This window comes from Salvelinus namaycush, chromosome 5, assembly GCF_016432855.1.
Source record: "Salvelinus namaycush isolate Seneca chromosome 5, SaNama_1.0, whole genome shotgun sequence".
NCBI classification, from domain to species: domain Eukaryota; kingdom Metazoa; phylum Chordata; class Actinopteri; order Salmoniformes; family Salmonidae; genus Salvelinus; species Salvelinus namaycush.
This window is the reverse complement of record NC_052311.1, coordinates 29980873-30007895: the sequence shown is the minus strand read 5'-3', so window position 1 is coordinate 30007895 and position 27023 is coordinate 29980873. Positions and strand designations below refer to the sequence as shown.

The window sequence follows — 27023 nt, the reverse complement described above, 5'->3', positions numbered from 1 at the left end:
CATTTAGCATGTTTCCATACATTTTGTATAACAAAAATAATGTTGTGTTGAGATTTTATTCTATCTCCGTGTATGTGAGCGCATCACTCTCTCTCTCTCTTGCAGCTCTGAGTATTGTAAGTGTTAGGTGCTGAGGCTGGGGGGGGGGAGGGAGTAGAAGGCAGTGGGAGTAGATCTCTTTGTACATTTCTGTATGCTATTGGTGCACAGCGTGTGTCTCTAGCATCCAATAAGGGGCTAACAGAATATTTCTCTTAAAGCCACAGCAGCCAGACTAAACGTAGAGGTCTATCTGATGCACCACAACACAGAGAGCGGCTAAAAAGACTGTTTTCCAATATAAAATCACCCTGTTAATATTGGCTCGTTTGAAATGTATTATGGGCAGCCCATAGCCTGTAGATAAAAATAGGTAAAAGTGTAAGACATGTTCAAAAATATAGTCTCCCATTGCGCACAGATATCATCCAAAATACTGCCATTCTAGAAGAGTCTGTGGAAGGAAACACATTTTTGACGATTATAGTTTGCATAAAATATCGATTGAGCTTCAGTCAATCAAGTCAAGCTTCAGTCAATCTGAAAAATATATATTTTACAGCAATTGTATAAGAATTTCTGTCTGCCCTCTTACACACAAAAACCACACAGTTCGTTCAGCCGGGTCACTGTCCATGGTGCTGAAACCCATACGCGTCCACTAGCCAGTCAGAAAGACACAGAATGACGCTACACAGCAACTACAGTAACAATATAGATTACACAATAGCTCTCTAATGGCTACAATCAACAGGGTAGAATAATGAATTCAATATTTAGAATATTATAGAATTTTGATAAATCTGAAGGGAAGAAACATTGCAGCATTTGGTTCAATCGGGAAAATATTAGAATCGGAAAAAGTACCGTTTGAATTCAACGTTTCACTGCGACTTCAATGGTAAAACTATCCATTATTTATTTACAGCCTTTTGTATCAGACATAGTCTAAAGGATAAGCTACCATAATATTAATATCTTCAGTAAATGAAAACACTGCCAAAAGAACAAGGTTTAGAGCTGTGGAATGTTGAAACACAAAAACACACGCATGTTGTTTGTGTGTTAATATCAAACGTCATAAAACCGTCTACATCCAACAATCCAATTCGTCACAATGCTACAGTTTACCGCTCACCTGCTGGCTCTCAAAGGTCCAGGCGCTGTCAGGTAAAGACGCATCTAGGACGTTGATCATCTCCTTAAAATCAGTGGTGCTGCTGGGCTTAACGAAGGTGAAATCACTGAACTCTGACATGGGAGAGAGATATGACCTGAAGGACTGACTCTGAGACAACATATCCTCTCCCAGGACCTCCACGTACTTAATCGGCCCGTCAGTGTTGAGCTGAATCTGCAGGTTTCTGTTGGGGTTCTTATAGCCGTCCAAGTCGTCCCGTCTCATGCAGCAACTACCGCTGCTCCTGCTGTTTCTAACGCATTTGACTGCTAAGATGACAAAAGTCACCAGAGACAGCACGGACACCGAGGCCAGAGAGATGATCAAATACAGGGCGATTCTCCCGCTTTTCTTGCTAGGCTCTGGCGCTTTCTGCCGAAGGTCCAAGATGGGTTCGTGGAGCCCGTCCTCTACCAGTATGGCCAATGTGACCGTGGCGGACTGGACCGGCTCCCCGTCGTCCTGTATATCTATAAGCAGCCTCTGAGAGGAGTCGTCCTGCTCGGACACAGCACGTTTAGTCCTCACCTCCCCCGTGTAAAGATTGACACTGAACAGAGACGTGTCTGTGGCCTCCACCAGTTTATATGAGATCCAGGCGTTATGGCCCGAGTCTGCGTCCACGGCCGTTACCTTAGTAATCAGGTAGCCTGCTTTAGCGGAGCGGGGCATCTTCTGGTGGGAGAGCGAGCCCAGGGCAGCGGAGGGGTAAATAACAGCGGGTGCATTGTCGTTCTCGTCCAGGATAAAAACATAAACAGTGGCGTTGCTGCTCAGAGATGGAGAGCCGTGGTCCTTTGCCTGCACCAGAATCTGAAACACCTTTAGTTTCTCATAGTCAAACGAGTGCATGCTGTAGATGCTGCCGTTATCAGTGTTCATGTACACATAGGAGGACACAGAAACGTCCTGCACTTTGGAGTCTAAGATGGAGTAGGAGATTTTGGCATTATCCCCGAAATCCAGGTCAAATGCGGATACCGATGATAACATGGAGCCTGGTAGTCCATTCTCTTTTAAATAGACATTATATGAGGACTGGCTGAATTTAGGGGGGTTGTCGTTGACATCAATGATACTGACTGTTATAGTTTTCTTGGTAGTCAGGGGAGGGGAACCTGAATCAGTGGCTGTTATCTCAATATTATACTCTGAGAAACTCTCTCTGTCTAAAACACCACTTGTGACCAGTGCGTAATTATTAGAAAAGGACGGTTTCAGACTAAAAGGATAACCTCTCGGGAGCTGTAACGTCACTTTACCGTTATTACCGGAGTCTAGGTCCCGGGCACTGATCAAAGCTACTACCGTGCCACTCGGTGCATCCTCACGCAGAGGACTTGGTTTGGAGGTTAAAATTATTTCGGGAGAGTTGTCATTTACATCTGCTACATCTACCTGCACACTACAATGCCCCTCCATTCTAGGGCTACCTTTGTCTTTCGCACTGATGTCAATTTCATAATTTGCAGCGCTCTCAAAATCTAATTGCCCTTTTAAAATGATTTTTCCTGTTAGAAAATCAATCTCAAACACAGATAGCACCGAGTCTGGCGTATGGACACCGAACGAATATTCTATCTGTCCATTCTGTCCGTCATCGGCGTCTGTTGCTCTAGGATTAACTATGAAAGTGCCCTCTGCGCTTTTTTCACTTACAGAAACTTTATACACTGCATTTTCAAAAACGGGCACATTATCATTTACATCGAGAACTGTAATAGTTATCTGCGAGGTTCCGGATCTCACTGGGTTGCCCCCGTCTACAACTGTCAACAATAGATGATGGACAGTTTTTTTCTCTCGGTCCAGAGCTTTAGTCAAGACTAGTTCTGGTACCTTTCTGCCGCCAGAGAGTTCTTTTACCTTTAAAGTAAAACATTCATCTTTACTAAGAATGTATGACTTTAGAGAATTACTCCCCACATCGGGGTCTTGTGCGCTTTCCAAGGGAAAACGTACACCTGCCGCAGTTGTTTCAGCTATCTCTAACGGGTGTTGTTTGGAAGGGAAACTTGGAGAATTATCATTCATATCTTGTATTTCTACCTCAACACGATACAGTTGTAACGGGTTCTCAATGACAACCTGCAGAGGTAAAACGCAGCTGGCGCTTTGTCCGCATAAAGTCTCTCTGTCTATTCTCTCATTCACGATCAGCTCGCCCTTCCCCGAATCCACGCTGAAATACTGCTTACCAGCCTCAGAGGCGACACGTAGTTTACGGTCAAAAAACTCAGATAGTCCCAAACCCAGATCTTTGGCTAGATTTCCTACCACAGAGCCCTGTTTCAGTTCCTCCGAGATTGTGTAGCGAGTCTGTCCGTCTATTGTACTCCACAAGAGAAAGAAATGATGCCACCAAAGAGCCAGCCATCTCCAGTCTCGGTATCCCATTCTCTTTGTCATCACTGATCCGTTATAACACAATTCCAAAAATACTGTCCAGAACGAAGACGTTCATATCAAAATGCATCTCCAGAACGCATATTCCATTTAGCATGTTTCTATAAATGTTGTATCACGGTAACGTTAAAGTGTTTAGATGATATTGTGTCTCCGTGTGTGTGAACGCATCCCTCTCTCTCCTCCAGCTCTGAGTATTGTAAGGGTTACTGTGCTGAGGCTGGGGGGAGGGAGTAGATCTCTTTGTACAGTTCTGCGCACTATTGGTGCACCGCGTGCAGCTCTAGCATCCAATGAGGGGCCAACAGAATATACTTCTTAAAGCCACAGCAGCCAGGCTCTGCCTAAGCACTTTAACTGGCATAGAGAGAGGGAGTGGATAAAGTGACTGTATTTTTCATTTAAACAATAAGGCCCGAGTTGGTGTGGTATATGGCCAATATACCATGGCTAAGAATAGTTCTTATGTACGACGCAACGCAGAGTACCTGGACACAGGTCTTAGCCGTGGTATATTGGCCATATATCACAACCCCCCGAGGAGCCTTATTGCTATTATAAACTGCTTACCAACGTAACTAGAGCAGTAAAAATACATGTTTTGTCATACCCATGGTCTACGGTCGGATATACCATGGCTGTCAGCCAATCAGCATTGAGGGCTCGAACCACCCAGTTTATAATATACAATATAGCACAGGGGAGAGTGGGGTAAGTTGAGCTGCCTTTGTTTCTAGGGAACCATACACAAAATGCATAATTCGACCAAATGCTTAAGAAAAGGTAATCATTTCATGGAGTCTGTGAAGGAAGAAACCACATTGAAAAAGTGGTAAGCATTTTATGTCCAAACAACGGATTTTCTGTACATCAGTTGGGTCTCTATAAGCTTCAACATGAGGTCCTAAACTTAACATGAAAGTGCATCCTTTTACAGTAGCTGTGTGGGCTAATATAGTCCAAAATGTTTGCCTTGGGGTAAGTTGAGGGATGATGCACGGCATTGTTGCTGGGGTACGAGGTAACAACAGGGCCTGGGGCCTCATTTATAAAACGGACTTACGATCAATTTTGATCTTAAGTATGACTGACGCAGAAAACCACGTATAAGTAGTTATTTATAAAACCTTTCCTTGACGTGGAAATGATCTTATCTCTACGTAAAGTCTGGACTTGCCGTAAGTGATTTTCCTGCTGGTTATGTAGGGGGATTGCAGTTTGGAACGCATATGCCTCCAAGCCTGTGGTGAACTTTGCATTAGCTTTATGAACAATTTGTTAGGAATTATGAACTAAAGGTGTGAGGAATAAATTGCCAGACGCAAGGTGTTTTGAATTAATAACCGGATGCGGTGTTCTATTAAAGAATGTGTCAAATTGGACAAAAGTAACCATGGCTGTTATGTGTTATTGGAAGACATTGAAAACCGTACTTTTAGAAGGGCGAGAGTTTTCAGAGACTGGAATGACTTTTTTTGCGTATTATGATCCATGGCTATTCCTGACTAAATCCTCAATTGTGGTAACAGGGGACATCGCTGATTTAAGGCGCGTTCAGGTGCCGTCAATTTTAAGTTCCTTTGAGATTTATAGATCACAGGTGCGTAAGTTACAAATGGGCTTCTTAGAACCCGCGTAAGCAAGTTTTTTTATGCTCAGTATCTTTTATGAATCGAACGCAAGCACACCGTGGGAAACGATCTTACGACTAAGTTCAAGTATAAATCTAAGAACATTTTTATAAACGAGGCCCCTGGCCTACGCTAAAAACAATTTTTAAAGTACAAAGTGTTTATTAGGTGATGCGTCTGCGTTAAAATATGCTTAAAATGATCAAAAGACAAAAAAAGCTATTGTGATTATGTTGAATTGTGTGTTGGGAAAAAAATATATCAAACCAAATCACATTTTGTTAGTCACATACACATGGTTAGCAGATGTTATTGCGAGTGTAGTGAAATGCTTGTGCTTCTAGTTCCGACAGTGCAGCAATATCAACAAGTAATTTAACAATTCCACAAAAACTACCTAATACACAAATCTAAGTAAAGGAATGGAATAAGAATATGTACATATAAATATAGGGATGAGCAATGACCGAGCGGCATAGGCAAGATACAATAGATGGTATAAAATACAGTATATACAAATGGGATGAGTAATGCAAGATATGTAAACATCATTATTAAAGTGGCCTTAATAAAGTGACTAGTGATCCATTTCTTAGTGGCCAATGATTTCAAGTCTGTATGTAGGCAGCAGCCTCTCTGTGTTAGTGATGGCTGTTTAACAGTCTGATGACCTTGAGATAGAAGCTATTTTTCAGTCTCTCGGTCCCAGCTTTGATGCACCTGTACTGACCTCTCCTTCTGGATGGTAGCGGGGTGAACAGGCAGTGGCTCGGGTGGTTGTTGTCCTTGATGGTCTTTTTGGCCATCCTGTGACATCGGGTGCTGTAGGTGTCCTGGAGGGCAGGTAGTTTGCCCCCGGTGATGCGTTGTGCAGACCGCACCATCCTCTGAGAGCCCTGCGGTTGTGGGCGGTGCAGCTGCCATACAAGGCGGTGATACAGCCAGACAGGATGCTCTCAATTATACATCTGTAAATGTTTGTGAGGGTTTTAGGTGAAAAGCCAGATTTCTTCAGCCTCCTGAGGTTGAAGAGGTGCTGTTGCGTCTTCTTCACCACACTATCTGTGTGGGTGGACTATTTCAGTTTGTCCATGTTGTTTGCTACCTTCACCACCTGGGGGTGGCCCGTCAGGAAGTCCAGAACTCAATAGCACAGGGCGGGATTGACACCCAGGGCCTCAAGCTTAATGATGAGCTTGGAAGGTACTATGGTGTTGAATGCTGAGCTGTAGTCAATGAACAGCATTCTTACATAAGTATTCCTCTTGTCCAGATGGAATAGGGCAGTGTGCAGTGTGATGGCGATTACATCATCTGTGGATTTGGTTTTAAAAAGGTAGTGGTAGTGGTAATATTTCATTCAGTACAGAAATGTGTATAGGCGCCTTAACATACCCTGTCCAGCTGCTCAACTTACACAACTAAGTTTTGCCAAGAGACCAACATTTGTGGACAAGCTATGTTTTAAAAGCTGTAATATTTACATGAATTCTGATTATTTTCAGTGATACACAACATCCTGAAATATATGTAGATACTGTATCGTTGTTAGAAATAATACTATATTTCCCTTTTTTTAAATTTGTTTATAGAGTGATGCTGAATATAAAAAAATGGCTCAATTTACCCCACTCTCCCCTACTGTCAATATTGGTGGTAAAATAAATACATTAGTAAGTACAGAATTTAGTTAGGCCGAAAGAATGAGTAAACATGTAAAACAGGATAAAACAAATATACAAAACATATTTATGTGAACATTACATATGCAGAGTTTATATAAATATTAACTGAGCAGCACTTATTCTCTACCTCTCAAACTGTTTGCAATCGCTTCCACAAAACCGCACAGTTGATTTAGCAACCAGAGTGTGTCGCTGTCCACAATAATGGTGCTGAAATCCTGAGCCTTTTAGATAACGGATCCCTGATAGAGCAAACATCATGCACAACACATAAGTAATTTGATATGTTGTATGTACTCAATAGGCCCAATATAAACGTGGCCGTATGTCAGCTGCTAAATAATACACATGCGAACTTGGATTCATCTAAAAACACACCATTTGAGCATTTGTTCTTCTGTGCTGAGCTCATGATACTACAATAAATACATGTTTTCAATTATAACCTTGTAGCCAATTACTGCCAAGATATCATTTCGTATAAATCAGAAAGACCAGAACCAAATACCACCAGAAAAGCAAACTTCGACTTTTCATGGTTGGAGAGCACAGAGATCCGATTAAATTACAATACTATGGCTTCAGTATAGATATCCTAGTATTCTAATTCCTAATTATATGGCTGATAGCCTATCCGTCACCAATTAACAAGCATCACAGACCAGAAAATAGGTTGTTTTCAATAGCCAAGTGTCACAATTAAACTACACGTCACTACAGTGCTCACCTGCTGGCTCTCAAAGGTCCAGGCGCTGTCGGGTAAAGACGCGTCTAGGACGTTGATCATCTCCTTAAAGTCAGTGGTGCTGCTGGGCTTAACGAAGGTGAAATCACTGAACTCTGACATGGGAGAGAGACATGACCTGAAGGACTGACTCTGAGACAACATGTCCTCTCCCAGGACCTCCACGTACTTAATCGGCCCGTCAGTGTTGAGCTGAATCTGCAGGTTTCTGTTGGGGTTCTTGTAGCCGTCCAAGTCGTCCCGTCTCATGCAACAACTACCGCTGCTCCTGCTGTTTCTAACGCACTTGACTGCTAAGATGACAAAAGTCACCAGAGACAGCACGGACACCGAGGCCAGAGAGATGATCAAATACAGGGTGATTCTCCCGCTTTTCTTGCTAGGCTCTGGCGCTTTCTGCCGGAGGTCCGAAATGAGTTCGTGGAGCCCGTCCTCTACCAGTATGGCCAATGTGACCGTGGCGGACTGGACTGGCTCCCCGTCGTCCTGTATATCTATAAGCAGCCTCTGAGAGGAGTCGTCCTGCTCGGACACAGCCCGTTTAGTCCTCACCTCCCCCGTGTAAAGATTGACACTGAACAGAGACGTGTCTGTGGCCTCCACCAGTTTATATGAGATCCAGGCGTTATGGCCCGAGTCTGCGTCCACGGCCGTTACCTTCGTAACCAGGTAGCCTGCTTTAGCGGAGCGGGGCATCTTCTGGTGAGAGAGCGAGCCCAGGGCAGCGGAGGGGTAAATAACAGCGGGTGCATTGTCGTTCTGGTCCAGGATAAAAACATGGACAGTGGCGTTGCTGCTCAGAGAGGGAGAGCCGTGGTCCTTGGCCTGCACCAGAATCTGAAACACCTTCAGTTTCTCATAGTCAAACGAGTGCATGCTGTAGATACTACCGTTATCAGTGTTCATGTACACATAGGAGGACACAGAAACGTCCTGCGCTTTGGAGTCTAGGATGGAGTAGGAGATCTTGGCATTTTCCCCGAAATCCAGGTCAGACGCGGATACTGAGGAGAGCATTGAGCCTGGTAGTCCATTCTCTTTTAAATATACATTATAGAAGGGCTGAGAGAATTTAGGAGGGTTGTCGTTGACATCAATGATAGTGACTGGTATAGTTTTCTTGGTGGTCAGGGGAGGGGAGCCCGAATCAGTGGCTGTTATCTCAATATTATACTCTGAGAAACTCTCTCTGTCTAAAACACCACTGGTGACCAGTGCGTAATTATTAGAAAAGGACGGTTTCAGACTAAAAGGATAACCTCTCGGGAGCTGTAACGTCACTTTACCGTTATTACCGGAGTCAAGGTCCCGGGCACTGATCAAAGCTACTACCGTGCCACTGGGCGCGTTCTCGCGCACCGGGTTTGGTTGGGAAGTGAGGACAATTTCAGGCGAATTGTCGTTAACGTCTATTACCTCTACCTGCACGCGACAGTGTCCTTCCATTTCAGGAATGCCTTTATCTCTCGCCGTGATATCAATGTCATATGTTGTCGCTCTTTCGAAATCTAAATCCCCCTTCAAAAAAAGATCCCCTGTGTCTGGATCCATATTAAATGTAGAAAGCACAGACGCAGGGGTGCGCTCACCAAACGAAAACTTTATCTCCCCGTTTTGACCCTCGTCAATATCTGTCGCTTTAAGTTTAATCATAAATGTCCCCTTTGCACTATTTTCGTGAATAGAAACTTTGTACACAGACTTTTCAAATACTGGAAAATTATCGTTTACGTCAAGCACAGTGATAGTTATCTCTGCCGTCCCGGATCTGACAGGAGTGCCTCCGTCTAGAGCTGTTAACAGTAGTTTATGGACAGATTTTTTCTCTCGGTCTAAGGGTTTCTCTAAAACTAGTTCTGGTATTTTCTTTCCATTACCAAGCTCCTTTACCTTCAACGTAAAACACTCATCTTTACTAATAGTATAGGATTTAAGGGAATTACTGCCCGCGTCAGGGTCCTCTGCACTCTCCAACGGAAAACGTGTGCCTGCAACAGTCAATTCGACTATTTTCACTGTGAGCTCCTTTGTAAGAAAACTAGGCGAATTGTCATTTATGTCTCGTATTTCCACCTCAATACGGTGCAACTGTAACGGGTTTTCAATGACAACCTGCAGAGGCAAAACGCAGCTGGCGCTTTGTCCGCATAACGTCTCTCTGTCTATTCTCTCATTGACGACCAGCTCGCCCTTCCCCGCATCCACATTGAAATACTGCTTACCAGCCTCAGAGGCGACACGCAGCTTACGGTCAAAAACCTCAGAGAGTCCCAAACCCAGATCTTTGGCTAGATTTCCTACCACAGAGCCCTGTTTCAGTTCCTCCGAGATGGTGTAGCGAGTCTGTCCGTCTATTGTACTCCACAAGAGAAAGAAATGATGCCACCAAATAGCCAGCCATCTCCAGTCTCGGTATCCCATTCTCTTTGTCATCCCTTATCCGTTATAATACAATTACAAAAATACTGTCCAGAACGAAGAGCTTTATATCAAAATGCATCTCCAGAACGCATATTCCATCTAGCATTTTTCTAAAGTTTGGATATCGGAAAGGATACGGTGTTTAAATGACTTTATATATTCGTCTGTGTGAACGCGTCCCTCTCTCTCCTCCAGCTCTGAGTATTGTATTGTAAGGGTTACGGTGCTGAGGCTGGGGGGAGGGAGTAGATCTCTTTGTACAGTTCTGCACACTATTGGTGCACAGTCTGCATGTAACATCCAATGAGGGGCCAACAGAACAGACTTCTTAAAGCCACAGCAGCCAGGCCTATAGGCACTGTGACACAGAACACACAGAGAGAGAGAGAGAGAGAGAGAGACAGAGAGAGAGATGATAAAATGACTATTTTCGATTACACAACAATAATAATGTGAAATATAGTATGGACATGGCAGCCGATAGCCAACAGATAGGACCAGATAGGACTGCGTAAAAGTGTAAACAATGATCAGAAATAGAATCTCCCATTACGCACAGGCATCATCCAAAACATTGCTATTCTCAAAGAGCCCACTGGAAGGAAACACCTGTTTTCCCTATTATACATTAAATATTGAATGAGCTGCAATCTATTTGAAAATCGTACAGGCCATCCTATGGGGCCTGGTCAAAAGAAGCACACTATATAGGGCATAGGGTGCCAATTTGGGACGCAGCATCTGTCTGCAATAGCGACCACAAGAAACACAGTTGATTCAGCGCTAGTGTCGCTGTCCATGATGCTGAAACTCTCACCCCTACGGCCAAATAGAAACGGAATCACGGAAATCACCCAATACAGTAATAATATATATTACACCGTATCTGTGACTGTGGATCACAACCAACAGATTAAAATCATTCACATGATATTTTGACATCATTCAAGTATTGGCAATATGTTTACTGCTAAAATTATTCCAAGATCATTTGGTAACGCTTCATTTTAAGGGTTCCCTATTACATTGTAGTTACATGTGTAACTACACTGTAACAAGCGCTGTAGTTAACTGTAACAACCCACAGTCAGTGTAATAACAACATGTAACTGGTAGTAATTGCGTTGTGTAATTACAAAGGTGTAACAATGACTGCTTGTTACCATGCTTACCCATTAATGTGCAATTTTGAAAATACATCTCCACTCAACGTTATTTCTAGCACTTGCCACCAAAATAAAGTGTTCCCTCTGGGTTAACTTGGTCATCCCAGATGAGGATTATGACACTGTTCCAAAGCACATGTAATGTTTGCTTAAGTGCAACTCAATTACTTGTTGTTACACCGGATTTAGCTAGTTAAAATGAAGTGTATATTGAGGGGTACTTACTTTTAACTCATGTGTATTTATACAGTACATTACCCATCCTGAAAACCTGGCCCTCATTTTCAAGCTTCTGGACGTTTCACTTCATTTCTGTACCTTATTGGGAAATGAAGTGAAACGTCCTGAAGCTTTAAAATGAGGCCCAGGTTGTCAGAATGGGTAATGTACTGTATAAGTACACATTCATTACAAATAAGTTCTCCTCGTGATACACTAGATTTAGCTCATTAAAATGAAGTGGAACAACTAGTAATTACATTGCACGTAGGCAAACAATGCATGCACTATGCTTTGGAATAGTGCATTTTTCCAAATCTGGGATGCCACCCATTTTAGATCCCAGTCAGTGAGGTTGACCTACTGATCTGTTTTTACCTGCTCAACCAAGTTAACCCAGATGCTGCACTTTATTTTGGGAGCAAGCGCCAGCAACAACACTGAGAGATAAAGTTTGAACAGTGCACATTCAAGGGTAAGTAATTAGAGCCCATTGAGCACAGGCTATAATCTCTCAGACGCCCAGCGCATCCACGAGGGACCACAACCTTGGTGACAGTTGTAACTGTATGCAGCTGAGAAGAAGCGAAACACTAAGTTGGTGAATTTAGTGGAAACCTGCCCATTTGTAACACGCACGGTAACAAGCATTCATTGTTACACCTCTGTAATTGCATACCACAATTACTACCAGTTATGCGACGTTACAGTTCACTACAATCCTCGTTAGTGTAATTACACGTTACTACAATGTAATTAGGACCCCTTAAAATGAAGCGTTACGATCATTTTTATAAATCTGAATGGAAGCACCGTTGCATCGTTTAGTTGAACGCTGAAATCATTTTAACCTAAGGTTGCAAAGTTCCAGTACATTTCCCAAAATTCCCTGGTTTTGGGAAAAGATTGCCGGAATTAAGAGGGAATACGCAGGGAATCTGAGAATCATTCAACCAAGATCTTTTTGGAAGACAATGGGGAAAATTGCCATAATTTTGCAGCCCTATTTCAATATGACAAAATACTGCTTGAATTCTAAATTGCACTTCAACGTCTGTTGCATATCGTTAATCGCCAGCCTATTTATTTACAGGCTGTAGCATGTCACATACTGAGTCTCAACATTAACCTGCAGTAATATTCCTATGTCATAATGCATCAATGAAAATACTGCCAAAAGGACAAGCTTCCATTCGTTGAATGTGGAAGCCCAAAACACGCATCCCACTGGGCACAGACATACAATTCAACGTCTAATCCACGTTGGTTCAACGTCATTTCATTGAAATGACGTGGAATCGACGTTGATTCAAGCAGTGTGTTCCAAGCAGGATGTTCGGTAGGCTTGTATGTTGATCCTCCACATTACAGAACAGTCCACAATAAATTATAGGCCAACGTCACTTCTCACCTGCTGGCTCTCAAAGGTCCAGGCGCTGTCGGGTAAAGACGCGTCTAGGACATTGATCATCTCCTTAAAATCAGTGGTGCTGCTAGGCTTAACGAAGGTAAAATCACTGAACTCTGACATGGGAGAGAGACAGGACCTGAAGGACTGACTCTGAGACAACATATCCCCTCCCAGGACCTCCACGTACTTAATTGGCCCGTCAGTGTTGAGCTGGATCTGCAGGTTTCTGTTGGGGTTCTTGTAGCCGTCCAAGTCGTCCCGTCTCATGCAGCAACTACCGCTGCTCCTGCTGTTTCTAACGCATTTGACTGCTAAGATGACAAAAGTCACCAGAGACAGCACGGACACCGAGGCCAGAGAGATGATCAAATACAGGGTGATTCTCCCGCTTTTCTTGCTAGGCTCTGGCGCTTTCTGCCGAAGGTCCAAGATGAGTTCGTGGAGCCCATCCTCAACCAGTATGGCCAATGTGACCGTGGCGGACTGGACCGGCACCCCGTCGTCCTGTATCTCTATAAGCAGCCTCTGAGAGGAGTCGTCCTGCTCAGACACAGCGCGTTTCGTCCTCACCTCCCCCGTGTAAAGATTGACACTGAACAGAGACGTGTCTGTGGCCTCCACCAGTTTATATGAGATCCAGGCGTTATGGCCCGAGTCTGCGTCCACTGCCGTTACCTTAGTAACCAGGTGGCCTGCTTTAGCGGAGCGGGGCATCTTCTGGTGAGAGAGGGAGCCCAGGGCAGCGGAGGGGTAAATAACAGCGGGGGCGTTGTCGTTCTGGTCCAGGATAAAAACATGGACAGTAGCGATGCTGCTCAGAGATGGAGAGCCGTGGTCCTTGGCCTGCACCAGAATCTGAAACACCTTCAGTTTCTCATAGTCAAACGAGTGCATGCTGTAGATGCTGCCGTTATCAGAGTTAATGTACACATAGGAGGACACAGAAACGTCCTGCACTTTGGAGTCTAAGATGGAGTAAGAAATCTTGGCATTATCCCCGAAATCCAGGTCAGATGTAGATACTGAGGATAGCATGGAGCCTGGTAGTCCATTCTCTTTTAAATAGACATTATATGAGGACTGGCTGAATTTAGGGGGGTTGTCGTTGACATCAATGATAGTGACTGTTATAGTTTTCTTGGTAGTCAGGGGAGGGGAACCTGAATCAGTGGCTGTTATCTCAATATTATACTCTGAGAAACTCTCTCTGTCTAAAACACCACTGGTGACCAGTGCGTAATTATCAGAAAATGACGGTTTCAGACTGAAAGGATGGCCTTCTGTAAGTTGTAACGTTACTTTACCGTTATTCCCGGAGTCTAGGTCACGGGCACTGATCAAAGCCACTACCGTGCCACTCGGTGCGTCCTCGCGCACTGGACTAGGTTTGGAGGTGAGGACAATTTCGGGAGCATTGTCATTAACGTCTGTTACTTCTACCTGTACCCGACAGTGTCCCTCCATTTCTGGGATGCCTTTGTCTACAGCAGTAATGTCTATACGATAAGAAGCCGCACTCTCATAATCTAATTCCCCTCTTAGAAACATTTCCCCCGTTACTGCATCAATATCAAACACAGATAACACCGACTCTGGTGTATGCTCGCCGAATGAATATTCTATCTCCCCGTTGACACCCTCGTCTGAGTCAGTAGCTTCAAGCTTAATCAAGGAAGTGCCCTTTTCGCTATTTTCATTAACCCGTACTTTATATACAGCTTTCTGAAATACGGGATTATTGTCATTGTTATCAAGGACAGTGACCGTGATCTGTGAAGTTCCAGACCTAGCCGGAATGCCTCCATCTAGAGCCGTCAATAATAGCTCGTGGACAGCTTTTTTCTCTCTGTCCAGTGGCTTCTCTAACACGAGCTCTGGGATTTTTCGTCCTCCTTCAATGTCTTTAACTTTTACACTGAAACATTCGTCTTTACTAAGAATGTAGGATTTAAGTGAATTGCTTCCCACGTCGGGGTCCTCCGCACTTTCCAACGGAAAACGAGCGCCTACAGCTGTCAATTCAGCCATTTTCAGAACACGATCTTTTGTTAAGAAACTAGGAGAATTGTCATTTATGTCGCGTATTTCCACCTCAATACGGTGCAACTGTAACGGGTTTTCAATGACAACCTGCAGAGGTAAAACGCAGCTGGCACTTTTTCCGCATAAAGTCTCTCTGTCTATTCTCTCATTCACGACCAGCTCGCCCTTCCCCGCATCCACATTGAAATACTGCTTACCAGCCTCAGAGGCGACATGCAGCTTACGGTCAAAAATCTCAGAGAGTCCCAAACCCAGATCTTTGGCTAGATTTCCTACCACAGAACCCTGTTTCAGTTCCTCCGGGATGGTGTAGCGAGTCTGTCCGTCTATTGTACTCCACAAGAGAATGAAATGACGCCACCAAAGAGCCAGCCATCTCCAGTTTCGGTATCCAATTGTCTTTGTCATCCCTGAGCCGTTATAACACAATTCCGATTGAAATATTGTCCATAAAAAAGAGCTTCATACCAAAATACATCTCCAGAATGTATATTCCATTTAGCATTTTCGATTAATTTTGTATAGCAGAAATGATGTTGTTTTTAGATTCGAGTGTATCTCCGTGAATGTGAGCGCATCCCTCTCTCTCCTCCAGCTCTGAGTATTCTAAGGGTTACGGTGCTGAGGCTGGGGGAAGGGAGTAGATCTCTTTGTACAGTTCTGCACACTATTGGTGCACAGAGCACATATCTACCATCCAATAACAGACCAACAGAACAGACTCCTTAAAGCCACAGCAGTCTGCCTCTATCAGCACTCTATCTCTCACAAAAAAACAGGGAGATGGGAGAATGTAACTGTATTTTCCAATATAACATACTGTCCATATTGATGTGAAAAAATGTTAACGGTAGCCAGAAGTATAGAGAGTTATGCGTAAACAAGGATAAAAATATATATAAATATATATATAACATTCAAAATATTTCAATTCTGATGGAGCCCCGTGGATCGAGACACATTTTTTTTATGCCGTTATAGATGTTTTTCTTCACATAAAATATTGAATGAGCTAAAATTAGTCTGATATATATATATATACACACAGTCCCAGCCAAAGGTTTTTACACACCTATTCATTCAAGGGTTTTTCTTTATTTTTACTATTTTCTACATTGTATAATAAAAGTGTTAAACAAATCAAAATATATTTGACATTTTAGATTCTTCAAAGTAGCCACCCTTTGCCTTGATGACAGCTTTGCACACTCTTGGCATTCTCTGGACCAGCTTCATGAGGAATGCTTTTCCAACAGTCTTGAAGGAGTTCCCACATATACTGAGCGCTTGTTGGCTGCTTTTCCTTCACTCTGCAGTCCAACTCATCCCAAACCATCTCAATTGGGTTGAGGTCGGGTGATTGTGGAGGCCAGGTCATCTGATGCAGCACTCCATCACTCTCCTTGGTCAAATAGCCCTTACTATTTGTCTGGAGGTGTGTTTTGGGTCATTGATCTGTTTAAAAGCAAATGATAGTCCCACTTGCACAAACCAGACGGGATGGCGTATCGCTGCAGAATGCTGTGTTGCCCTGCTGGTTAAGTGTGCCTTGAATTCTAAATAAATCACTGACAGTGTCACCAGAAAAACATCCCCAAACCATCACACCTCCTCCTCCATGCTTCACGGTGGGAACCACACATCCGTTCACCTACTCTTTTTTTCACCCCTTTTTCCCCCCAATTTCGTGGTATCCAATTGATAGTTAGGGACAAGAACATCCCTGCCGGCCAAACCCTCCCCTCCCGGACGACGCTGGGCCGATTCTGCGCCGCCCCATGGGTTACCAGGACTGCGCCACTCGGGAGGCCCCTCGTTCACCTACTCTGGGTCTCACAAAGACACGGTGGTTGGAACCAAAAATAAAAAATTTGGATTCATCAGACCAAAGGACACATTTCCACCGGTCTAATGTCCATTGCTCGTGTTTCTTTGCCCAAGCAAGTCTCTTCTTCTTATCGATGTCTTTTAGTAGTGGTTTCTTTGCAGCAATTCGACTATGAAGGCCTGATTCATGCAGTCTCCTCTGAACAGTTAATGTTGAGATATCTGTTACTCGAACTCTGTGAAGCATTTATTTCAGCTGCAATCTGAGGTGCAGTTAACTCTAATTAACGTATTGTGGCAGTCCTCATGAGAGCCAGTTTCATCATAGCGCTTGATGGTTTTTGCTACAGCACTTGAAGAAACTTTCAACATTCTTGACATTTTCCGGATTGACTGACATTCATGTCTTAAACTAATAATGGACTGCCATTTATCTTTGCGTATTTCAGTGGTTCTTGCCATAATAGGGACTTGGTCTTATACCAAATAAGGCTATCTTCTGTATACCACCCCACAACACAACTGATTGGCTCAAACACATTAAGTAAGAAGGAAAGAAATTCCACAAATGAACTTTTAACAAGATACACCTGTTAATTGAAATGCATTCCAGGTGACTACCTCATGAAGCTGGTTGAGAGAATGCCAAGCGCGTGCAAAGTTCTCATCAAGGCAAAGGGTGGCTACTTTGAAGAATCTAAAATCTAAAACATATTTTGACTTGTTTAACACTTTTTTGGTTACTACATGATTCCATATGTGTTATTTCATAGTTTCGATGTCTTCACTTTTATTCTACAATGTAGAAAATAGTAAAAATAAAGAAAAAGCCTTGAATGAGTAGATGTGTCCAAACTTTTGACTGGTACTGTGTATATATATATTGCAGCAATAGTAAAATATGCTGTCTGTCATCGCGCACACAAAACCACACAGTTGATTCAACGGGAGTGTTGCTGTCAATGGTGCTGAAACCCTCAGTCGTCCACTAGCCAGTCAGATAGGCACAGAATCACGCAAAACACCCACTACAGTAACAATAGAGATTACAAGGTCTCTGAGGATTACAACCAACAGGTTAAAATACATCACAGGATATTTTGAAATCATTCAAACCGCACGAGTATGGGTTTTAGTAATTACCAGTAGCCTATGTTGAATACTAAATTATTACAAGATAATATGGATTGTACTGAAGGGAACCATTGCACCACTTTGATGAATACTGACAATTAATTATTTTAAACGGAATAAATAACCTATTGCTTAAATGATAACAACTGAACACAAACGTCAGTGGCATATTTATTCACAGATTGGAGTCTGTTAAATACCGAGTCATGAAAATACTGCCAAAACATCTAGCTTTGATTTGTGTAATGTTACAACACAAAACTGTATGTTGACGTCATAAAACAGCCTACATTCGATCATCTTAATCATCACAATAAATTATACGTCACTTCTCACCTGCTGGCTCTCAAAGGTCCAGGCGCTGTCAGGTAAAGACGCGTCTAGGACATTGATCATCTCCTTAAAGTCAGTGGTGCTGCTGGGCTTAACGAAGGTAAAATCACTGAACTCTGACATGGGAGAGAGATATGACCTGAAGGACTGACTCTGAGACAACATATCCTCTCCCAGGACCTCCACGTACTTAATCGGCCCGTCAGTGTTGAGCTGAATCTGCAGGTTTCTGTTGGGGTTCTTGTAGCCGTCCAAGTCGTCCCGTCTCATGCAGCAACTACCGCTGCTCCTGCTGTTTCTAACGCACTTGACTGCTAAGATGACAAAAGTCACCAGAGACAGCACGGACACCGAGGCCAGAGAGATGATCAAATACAGGGCGATTCTCCCGCTTTTCTTACTGGGTTCTGGAGTTTTCTGCCGGAGATCCAAGATGGGTTCGTGGAGCCCGTCCTCTACCAGTATGGCCAATGTGACCGTGGCGGACTGGACCGGCTCCCCGTCGTCCTGTATCTCTATAAGCAGCCTCTGAGAGTCGTCGTCCTGCTCGGACACAGCACGTTTCGTCCTCACCTCCCCCGTGTAAAGATTGACACTGAACAGAGACGGGTCTGTGGCCTCCACCAGTTTATATGAGATCCAGGCGTTATGGCCCGAGTCTGCGTCCACTGCCGTTACCTTAGTAACCAGGTAGCCTGCTTTAGCGGAGCGGGGCATCTTCTGGTGAGAGAGCGAGCCCAGGGCAGCGGAGGGGTAAATAACAGCGGGGGCGTTGTCGTTCTGGTCCAGGATAAAAACATGGACAGTAGCGATGCTGCTCAGAGATGGAGAGCCGTGGTCCTTGGCCTGCACCAGAATCTGAAACACCTTCAGTTTCTCATAGTCAAACGAGTGCATGCTGTAGATGCTGCCGTTATCAGAGTTAATGTACACATAGGAGGATACAGACACGTCCTGCACTTTGGAGTCTAAGATGGAGTAGGAAATCTTGGCATTACCCCCGAAATCCAGGTCAAATGCGGATACTGATGATAACATGGAGCCTGGTAGTCCATTCTCTTTTAAATAGACATTATATGAGGACTGGCTGAATTTAGGGGGGTTGTCGTTGACATCAATGATAGTGACTGGTATAGTTTTCTTGGTAGTCAGGGGAGGGGAACCTGAATCAGTGGCTGTTATCTCAATATTATACTCTGAGAAACTCTCTCTGTCTAAAACACCACTGGTGACCAGTGCGTAATTATCAGAAAATGACGGTTTCAGACTGAAAGGATGGCCTTTTGTAAGTTGTAACGTTACTTTACCGTTATTCCCGGAGTCTAGGTCACGGGCACTGATCAAAGCCACTACCGTGCCACTCGGTGCGTCCTCGCGCACTGGACTAGGTTTGGAGGTGAGGACAATTTCGGGAGCATTGTCATTAACGTCTGTTACTTCTACCTGTACCCGACAGTGTCCCTCCATTTCTGGGATGCCTTTGTCTACAGCAGTAATGTCTATACGATAAGAAGCCGCACTCTCATAATCTAATTCCCCTCTTAGAAACATTTCCCCCGTTACTGCATCAATATCAAACACAGATAACACCGACTCTGGTGTATGCTTGCCGAAGGAATATTCTATCTCCCCGTTGACACCCTCGTCTGAGTCAGTAGCTTCAAGCTTAATCAAGGAAGTGCCCTTTTCGCTATTTTCATTAACCCGTACTTTATATACAGCTTTCTGAAATACGGGATTATTGTCATTGTTATCAAGGACAGTGACCGTGATCTGTGAAGTTCCAGACCTAGCCGGAGTGCCTCCATCTAGAGCCGTCAATAAAAGCTCGTGGACAGCTTTTTTCTCTCTGTCCAGTGGCTTCTCTAACACGAGCTCTGGGATTTTTCGTCCTCCTTCAATGTCTTTAACTTTTACACTGAAACATTCGTCTTTACTAAGAATGTAGGATTTAAGTGAATTGCTTCCCACGTCGGGGTCCTCTGCACTTTCCAACGGAAAACGCGTGCCTACAGCTGTCAATTCAGCCATTTTCAGAATAAGATATTTTGTTAAGAAATTAGGAGAATTGTCATTTATGTCGCGTATTTCCACCTCAATACGGTGCAACTGTAACGGGTTCTCAACGACAACCTGCAGAGGTAAAACGCAGCTGGCACTTTGTCCGCATAAAGTCTCTCTGTCTATTCTCTCATTCACGACCAGCTCGCCCTTCCCCGCATCCACATTGAAATACTGCTTACCAGCCTCAGAGGCGACACGTAGTTTACGGTCAAAAATCTCAGAGAGTCCCAAACCCAGATCTTTGGCTAGATTTCCTACCACAGAGCCCTGTTTCAGTTCCTCCGGGATGGTGTAGCGAGTTTGTCCGTCTATTGTACTCCACAAGAGAATGAAATGACGCCACCAAAGAGCCAGCCATCTCCAGTTTCGGTATCCAATTGTCTTTGTCATCCCTGATCCGTTATAACACAATTCCGATTGAAATATTGTCCATAAAAAAGAGATTCATACCAAAATACATCTCCAGAATGTATATTCCATTTAGCATTTTCGATTAATTTTGTATAGCAGAAATTATGTTGTTTTTAGATTCGAGTGTATCTCCGTGAATGTGAGCGCATCCCTCTCTCTCCTCCAGCTCTGAGTATTCTAAGGGTTACGGTGCTGAGGCTGGGGGAAGGGAGTAGATCTCTTTGTACAGTTCTGCACACTATTGGTGCACAGAGCACATATCTACCATCCAATAACAGACCAACAGAACAGACTCCTTAAAGCCACAGCAGTCTGCCTCTATCAGCACTCTATCTCTCACAAAAAAACAGGGAGATGGGAGAATGTAACTGTATTTTCCAATATAACATACTGTCCATATTGATGTGAAAAAATATTAACGGCAGCCAGAAGTATAGAGAGTTATGCGTAAACAAGGATAAAAATATATATAAATATATATATAACATTCAAAACATTTCAATTCTGATGGAGCCCCGTGGATCGAGACACATTTTTTTTATGCCGTTATAGATGTTTTTCTTCACATAAAATATTGAATGAGCTAAAATTAGTCTGATATATATATATGTACACACAGTCCCAGCCAAAAGTTTTTACACACCTATTCATTCAAGGGTTTTTCTTTATTTTTACTATTTTCTACATTGTATAATAAAAGTGTTAAACAAATCAAAATATATTTGACATTTTAGATTCTTCAAAGTAGCCACCCTTTGCCTTGATGACAGCTTTGCACACTCTTGGCATTCTCTGGACCAGCTTCATGAGGAATGCTTTTCCAACAGTCTTGAAGGAGTTCCCACATATACTGAGCGCTTGTTGGCTGCTTTTCCTTCACTCTGCAGTCCAACTCATCCCAAACCATCTCAATTGGGTTGAGGTCGGGTGATTGTGGAGGCCAGGTCATCTGATGCAGCACTCCATCACTCTCCTTGGTCAAATAGCCCTTACTATTTGTCTGGAGGTGTGTTTTGGGTCATTGATCTGTTTAAAAACAAATGATAGTCCCACTTGCACAAACCAGACGGGATGGCGTATCGCTGCAGAATGCTGTGTTGCCCTGCTGGTTAAGTGTGCCTTGAATTCTAAATAAATCACTGACAGTGTCACCAGAAAAACATCCCCAAACCATCACACCTCCTCCTCCATGCTTCACGGTGGGAACCACACATCCGTTCACCTACTCTTTTTTTCACCCCTTTTTCCCCCCAATTTCGTGGTATCCAATTGATAGTTAGGGACAAGAACATCCCTGCCGGCCAAACCCTCCCCTCCCGGACGACGCTGGGCCGATTCTGCGCCGCCCCATGGGTCTCCAGGACTGCGCCACTCGGGAGGCCCCTCGTTCACCTACTCTGGGTCTCACAAAGACACGGTGGTTGGAACCAAAAATCAAAAATTTGGATTCATCAGACCAAAGGACACATTTCCACCAGTCTAATGTCCATTGCTCGTGTTTCTTTGCCCAAGCAAGTCTCTTCTTCTTATCGATGTCTTTTAGTAGTGGTTTCTTTGCAGCAATTCGACTATGAAGGCCTGATTCATGCAGTCTCCTCTGAACAGTTAATGTTGAGATATCTGTTACTCGAACTCTGTGAAGCATTTATTTCAGCTGCAATCTGAGGTGCAGTTAACTCTAATTAACGTATTGTGGCAGTCCTCATGAGAGCCAGTTTCATCATAGCGCTTGATGGTTTTTGCTACAGCACTTGAAGAAACTTTCAACATTCTTGACATTTTCCGGATTGACTGACATTCATGTCTTAAACTAATAATGGACTGCCATTTATCTTTGCGTATTTCAGTGGTTCTTGCCATAATAGGGACTTAGCCTTATTTGGTATAAGACCATCTTCTGTATACCACCCCACAACACAACTGATTGGCTCAAACGCATTAAGTAAGAAGGAAAGAAATTCCACAAATGAACTTTTAACAAGATACACCTGTTAATTGAAATGCATTCCAGGTGACTACCTCATGAAGCTGGTTGAGAGAATGCCAAGCGCGTGCAAAGTTCTCATCAAGGCAAAGGGTGGCTACTTTGAAGAATCTAAAATCTAAAACATATTTTGACTTGTTTAACACTTTTTTGGTTACTACATGATTCCATATGTGTTTTTCATAGTTTTGATGTCTTCACTTTTATTCTACAATGTAGAAAATAGTAAAAATAAAGAAAAAGCCTTGAATGAGTAGATGTGTCCAAACTTTTGACTGGTACTGTATATATATATATTGCAGCAATAGTAAAATATCCTGTCTGTCATCGCGCACACAAAACCACACAGTTGATTCAACGGGAGTGTTGCTGTCAATGGTGCTGAAACCCTCAGTCGTCCACTAGCCAGTCAGATAGGCACAGAATCACGCAAAACACCCACTACAGTAACAATAGAGATTACAAGGTCTCTGAGGATTACAACCAACAGGTTAAAATACATCACAGGATATTTTGAAATCATTCAAACCGCACGAGTATGGGTTTTAGTAATTACCAGTAGCCTATGTTGAATACTAAATTATTACAAGATAATATGGATTGTACTGAAGGGAACCATTGCACCACTTTGATGAATACTGACAATTAATTATTTTAAACGGAATAAATAACCTATTGCTTAAATGATAACAACTGAACACAAACGTCAGTGGCATATTTATTCACAGATTGGAGTCTGTTAAATACCGAGTCATGAAAATACTGCCAAAACATCTAGCTTTGATTTGTGTAATGTTACAACACAAAACTGTATGTTGACGTCATAAAACAGCCTACATTCGATCATCTTAATCATCACAATAAATTATACGTCACTTCTCACCTGCTGGCTCTCAAAGGTCCAGGCGCTGTCAGGTAAAGACGCGTCTAGGACGTTGATCATCTCCTTAAAGTCAGTGGTGCTGCTGGGCTTAACGAAGGTAAAATCACTGAACTCTGACATGGGAGAGAGATATGACCTGAAGGACTGACTCTGAGACAACATATCCTCTCCCAGGACCTCCACGTACTTAATCGGCCCGTCAGTGTTGAGCTGAATCTGCAGGTTTCTGTTGGGGTTCTTGTAGCCGTCCAAGTCGTCCCGTCTCATGCAGCAACTACCGCTGCTCCTGCTGTTTCTAACGCACTTGACTGCTAAGATGACAAAAGTCACCAGAGACAGCACGGACACCGAGGCCAGAGAGATGATCAAATACAGGGTGATTCTCCCGCTTTTCTTACTGGGTTCTGGAGTTTTCTGCCGGAGATCCAAGATGGGTTCGTGGAGCCCGTCCTCTACCAGTATGGCCAATGTGACCGTGGCGGACTGGACTGGCACCCCGTCGTCCTGTATATCTATAAGTAGCCTCTGAGAGGAGTCGTCCTGCTCGGACACAGCGCGTTTCGTCCTCACCTCCCCCGTGTAAAGATTGACACTGAACAGAGACGTGTCTGTGGCCTCCACCAGTTTATATGAGATCCAGGCGTTATGGCCCGAGTCTGCGTCCACGGCCGTTACCTTAGTAACCAGGTAGCCTGCTTTAGCGGAGCGGGGCATCTTCTGGTGAGAGAGCGAGCCCAGGGCAGCGGAGGGGTAAATAACAGCGGGGGCATTGTCGTTCTGGTCCAGGATAAAAACATGGACTGTGGCGTTGCTGCTCAGAGAGGGAGAGCCGTGGTCCATGGCCTGCACCAGAATCTGAAACACCTTTAGTTTCTCATAGTCAAACGAGTGCATGCTGTAGATACTACCGTTGTCAGAGTTTATGTACACGTAGGAGGACACAGACACGTCCTGCACTTTGGACTCTAGGATGGAGTAGGAGGTCTTCGCGTTATCCCCCAGGTCGGAATCAGTGGCGGAGACTGAACATAGTAGTTTCCCTGGTGCGTAATTCTCTTTCACGTACACTGTGTACGAGGGCTGAGAGAACAGCGGTGGATTGTCATTCACATCTAACACATCAACAATGATTGTTTTCTTGCTGGATAAAGGGGGTTTCCCTGAATCACTGGCACTGATTTCTATACTATACTGCGAGTAACGCTCACGGTTAAGAGGAGCATTAGTTACCAGTGTGTAATGCTTGGATACGGACGGGTTCAACTTGAATGGAGATTTTGGTGACACGCTTAACCGCACCTTCCCATTGTCCCCCGAGTCGGAGTCTTTAGCGCCTATCAAAGCTATCACGGTTCCGATAGGTGAATCTTCTGGAACAGGTGTCGTTAGAGACGTCACAATTATCTCTGGAATATTGTCATTAACATCAATCATTTTAAATTCAACATCACAATGCCCGTCCATATCCGGGTTGCCTTTATCTTTAGCGACGATGTCAAATTTATATAAGCTCGTCTGCTCATAGTTGAGTTGTCTTTTTATTACAATCACTCCTGTCGAAGAATCTATATCAAACAATGCAGTCACTGAGTCTGGCGTCTGTTCTCCAAATGCATACTCTATCTTCCCATTTAGTCCCTCGTCCGGGTCTGTCGCTTTTACTCGTAAAATCTGAGTGCCAGGTGCAGCATTTTCGTTAACATTAGCCTCATAAAGTTGTCTCTCAAACTGCGGTGCGTTATCATTAATATCAAGTACCATGATACTAATCTCAGAGGTTCCTGAACGCACTGGATCACCCCCATCTACAGCGGTGAGAATGAGCTTATGAACAGGTTGCTTCTCCCGGTCGAGAGACCTTTCAAGGACCAGTTCTGGGGTTTTGCTACCATCCTTGTGATTTTTGACATTCAATTTGAAATTGTCGTTTTTGTTAATGCTGTATGAGCGTATTGTATTCGCAGCGACATCAGGATCCAGTGCGCTTTCGAGTGGAAATCTTGCTCCTGGGTTTATTGACTCTGCAATCTTTAATACTTTTTCTTTGGTGAGAAAGCTGGGAGAATTATCATTGATATCCTGTATTTCAATATCAACTCGGTGAAGCTGCAAGGGATTTTCAATCACTATCTCCAAAGGCAAAATACACGGAACTCTTTGTCCACACAGTTCCTCTCTGTCTATCCTCTCACAGACGACCAGCTCTCCTTTCCCCAGATCCACACTGAAATACTGCTTACCAGCTTCCGAGGTTATTCGTAATTTACGACGATAAATCTCAGATAGTCCCAAAACCAGATCTTTGGCTAGATTTCCTACCACAGAGCCCTGTTTCAGTTCCTCCGAGATGGTGTAGCGAGTCTGTCCGTCTATTGTACTCCACAAGAGAAATAAATGATGCCACCATAGCAGCACCTGCCACACGGGAAGTCTATTCCACATTGTTCCACGACACATCAAAACGAATATATTATTTCACCCAAAATTCGCCCTTTCGCAGGAGTGGTGATAATCAATCTGTAATCGAATGTCAATGTCTCTCATATTTGACTGTGATGGAGACGCTTTGTGTCGAGGCACATCCCTCTTTCTCCTCCAGCTCTGAGCATTGTAAGGGTTTACGGTGCTGAGGCTGGGGGGGAGGGAGGGAGTAGATCTCTTTGTACAGTTCTGCATGCTATTGGTGCACAGCGCCTAACACAAGCTACCAATCAGGATGTACCAGTCATTTAAAGCTATACAGTGAAAATACGAGCTCTTGGGAAACATATGAGGCACCATAACAATTCAACATGAGAGAAAAACAGTACTCCATTTAATGTGTAATACTATTAGTACTGCTACTATACTATTCATATCACTTAGTATTAGTAGCCTTTCAGACACCCATCTATACTCCACAATACATGCCACCAGGGGTCTCGTCAGAGTCCCCAAGTCCAAAACGAATTCACGGCAACGCACAGATTTATACAGAGCCATGATCACATGGAACTCCCTTCCATCTCCGATTCCTCAAGCAAACAGCAAAATTACCTTTTAAAAAGGGATTAAGCAACACCTCATGGAACCGCGGGGACTGTAAGGACACACACGCAACAGAACATTGTTCTCGAAGTATTCTATATGCATTCCCACCGTTTCAATGCTTCCTGATATCTGTGTGGGTGACAAAGGCTCTCCGTTGCCGTCCTGTGGTAAAAGAAAGCAAGCGCAGCAGGAGTATGTCGTCAAAGCAACCCACGTGGCTCAGAATAATAATACATCGCACAGCCGGCTTAAAAAAATACCCGTATGGAGGTCTGGAGAGCAAAGGAAAAGGGTTGCTCTGATGACATGCTCTTCTCTCACTCTCACTCTCTCTCTCACTCTCACACAGACCCTGGAACCCAGGAACTGGTAAATCATGTTAGACCCTGGGACCCTGGAATTCACTCACTC

General features: G+C 43.7%; 6 protein-coding genes across 8 annotated transcripts in view; all 6 read right to left on the bottom strand.

Moving 5' to 3' along the window:
• LOC120048177 (protocadherin gamma-A11-like) overlaps nt 1-27023 on the bottom strand; it is a 119636-nt gene that overhangs the window by 29181 nt on the left and 63432 nt on the right. The window lies entirely within an intron of this gene.
• Nucleotides 1160-3643, bottom strand: LOC120048066 (protocadherin gamma-C5-like). The gene has a single exon (XM_038993756.1). It carries the CDS (start codon nt 3626-3628, stop codon nt 1160-1162), a length of 2469 nt encoding a protein of 822 aa, XP_038849684.1. The 5' UTR covers nt 3629-3643.
• On the bottom strand, nt 7621-10119 carry LOC120048041 (protocadherin gamma-C5-like). Its single transcript, XM_038993720.1, has one exon. It carries the CDS (start codon nt 10117-10119, stop codon nt 7621-7623), a length of 2499 nt encoding a protein of 832 aa, XP_038849648.1.
• On the bottom strand, nt 12880-15369 carry LOC120048016 (protocadherin gamma-C5-like). Its single transcript, XM_038993683.1, has one exon. It carries the CDS (start codon nt 15352-15354, stop codon nt 12880-12882), a length of 2475 nt encoding a protein of 824 aa, XP_038849611.1. The 5' UTR covers nt 15355-15369.
• Nucleotides 18226-20709, bottom strand: LOC120047987 (protocadherin gamma-C5-like). The gene has a single exon (XM_038993633.1). The coding sequence runs from the start codon at nt 20692-20694 to the stop codon at nt 18226-18228; it is 2469 nt and encodes an 822-aa protein (XP_038849561.1). The 5' UTR covers nt 20695-20709.
• On the bottom strand, nt 23565-26024 carry LOC120047970 (protocadherin gamma-C5-like). The gene has a single exon (XM_038993608.1). The coding sequence runs from the start codon at nt 26022-26024 to the stop codon at nt 23565-23567; it is 2460 nt and encodes an 819-aa protein (XP_038849536.1).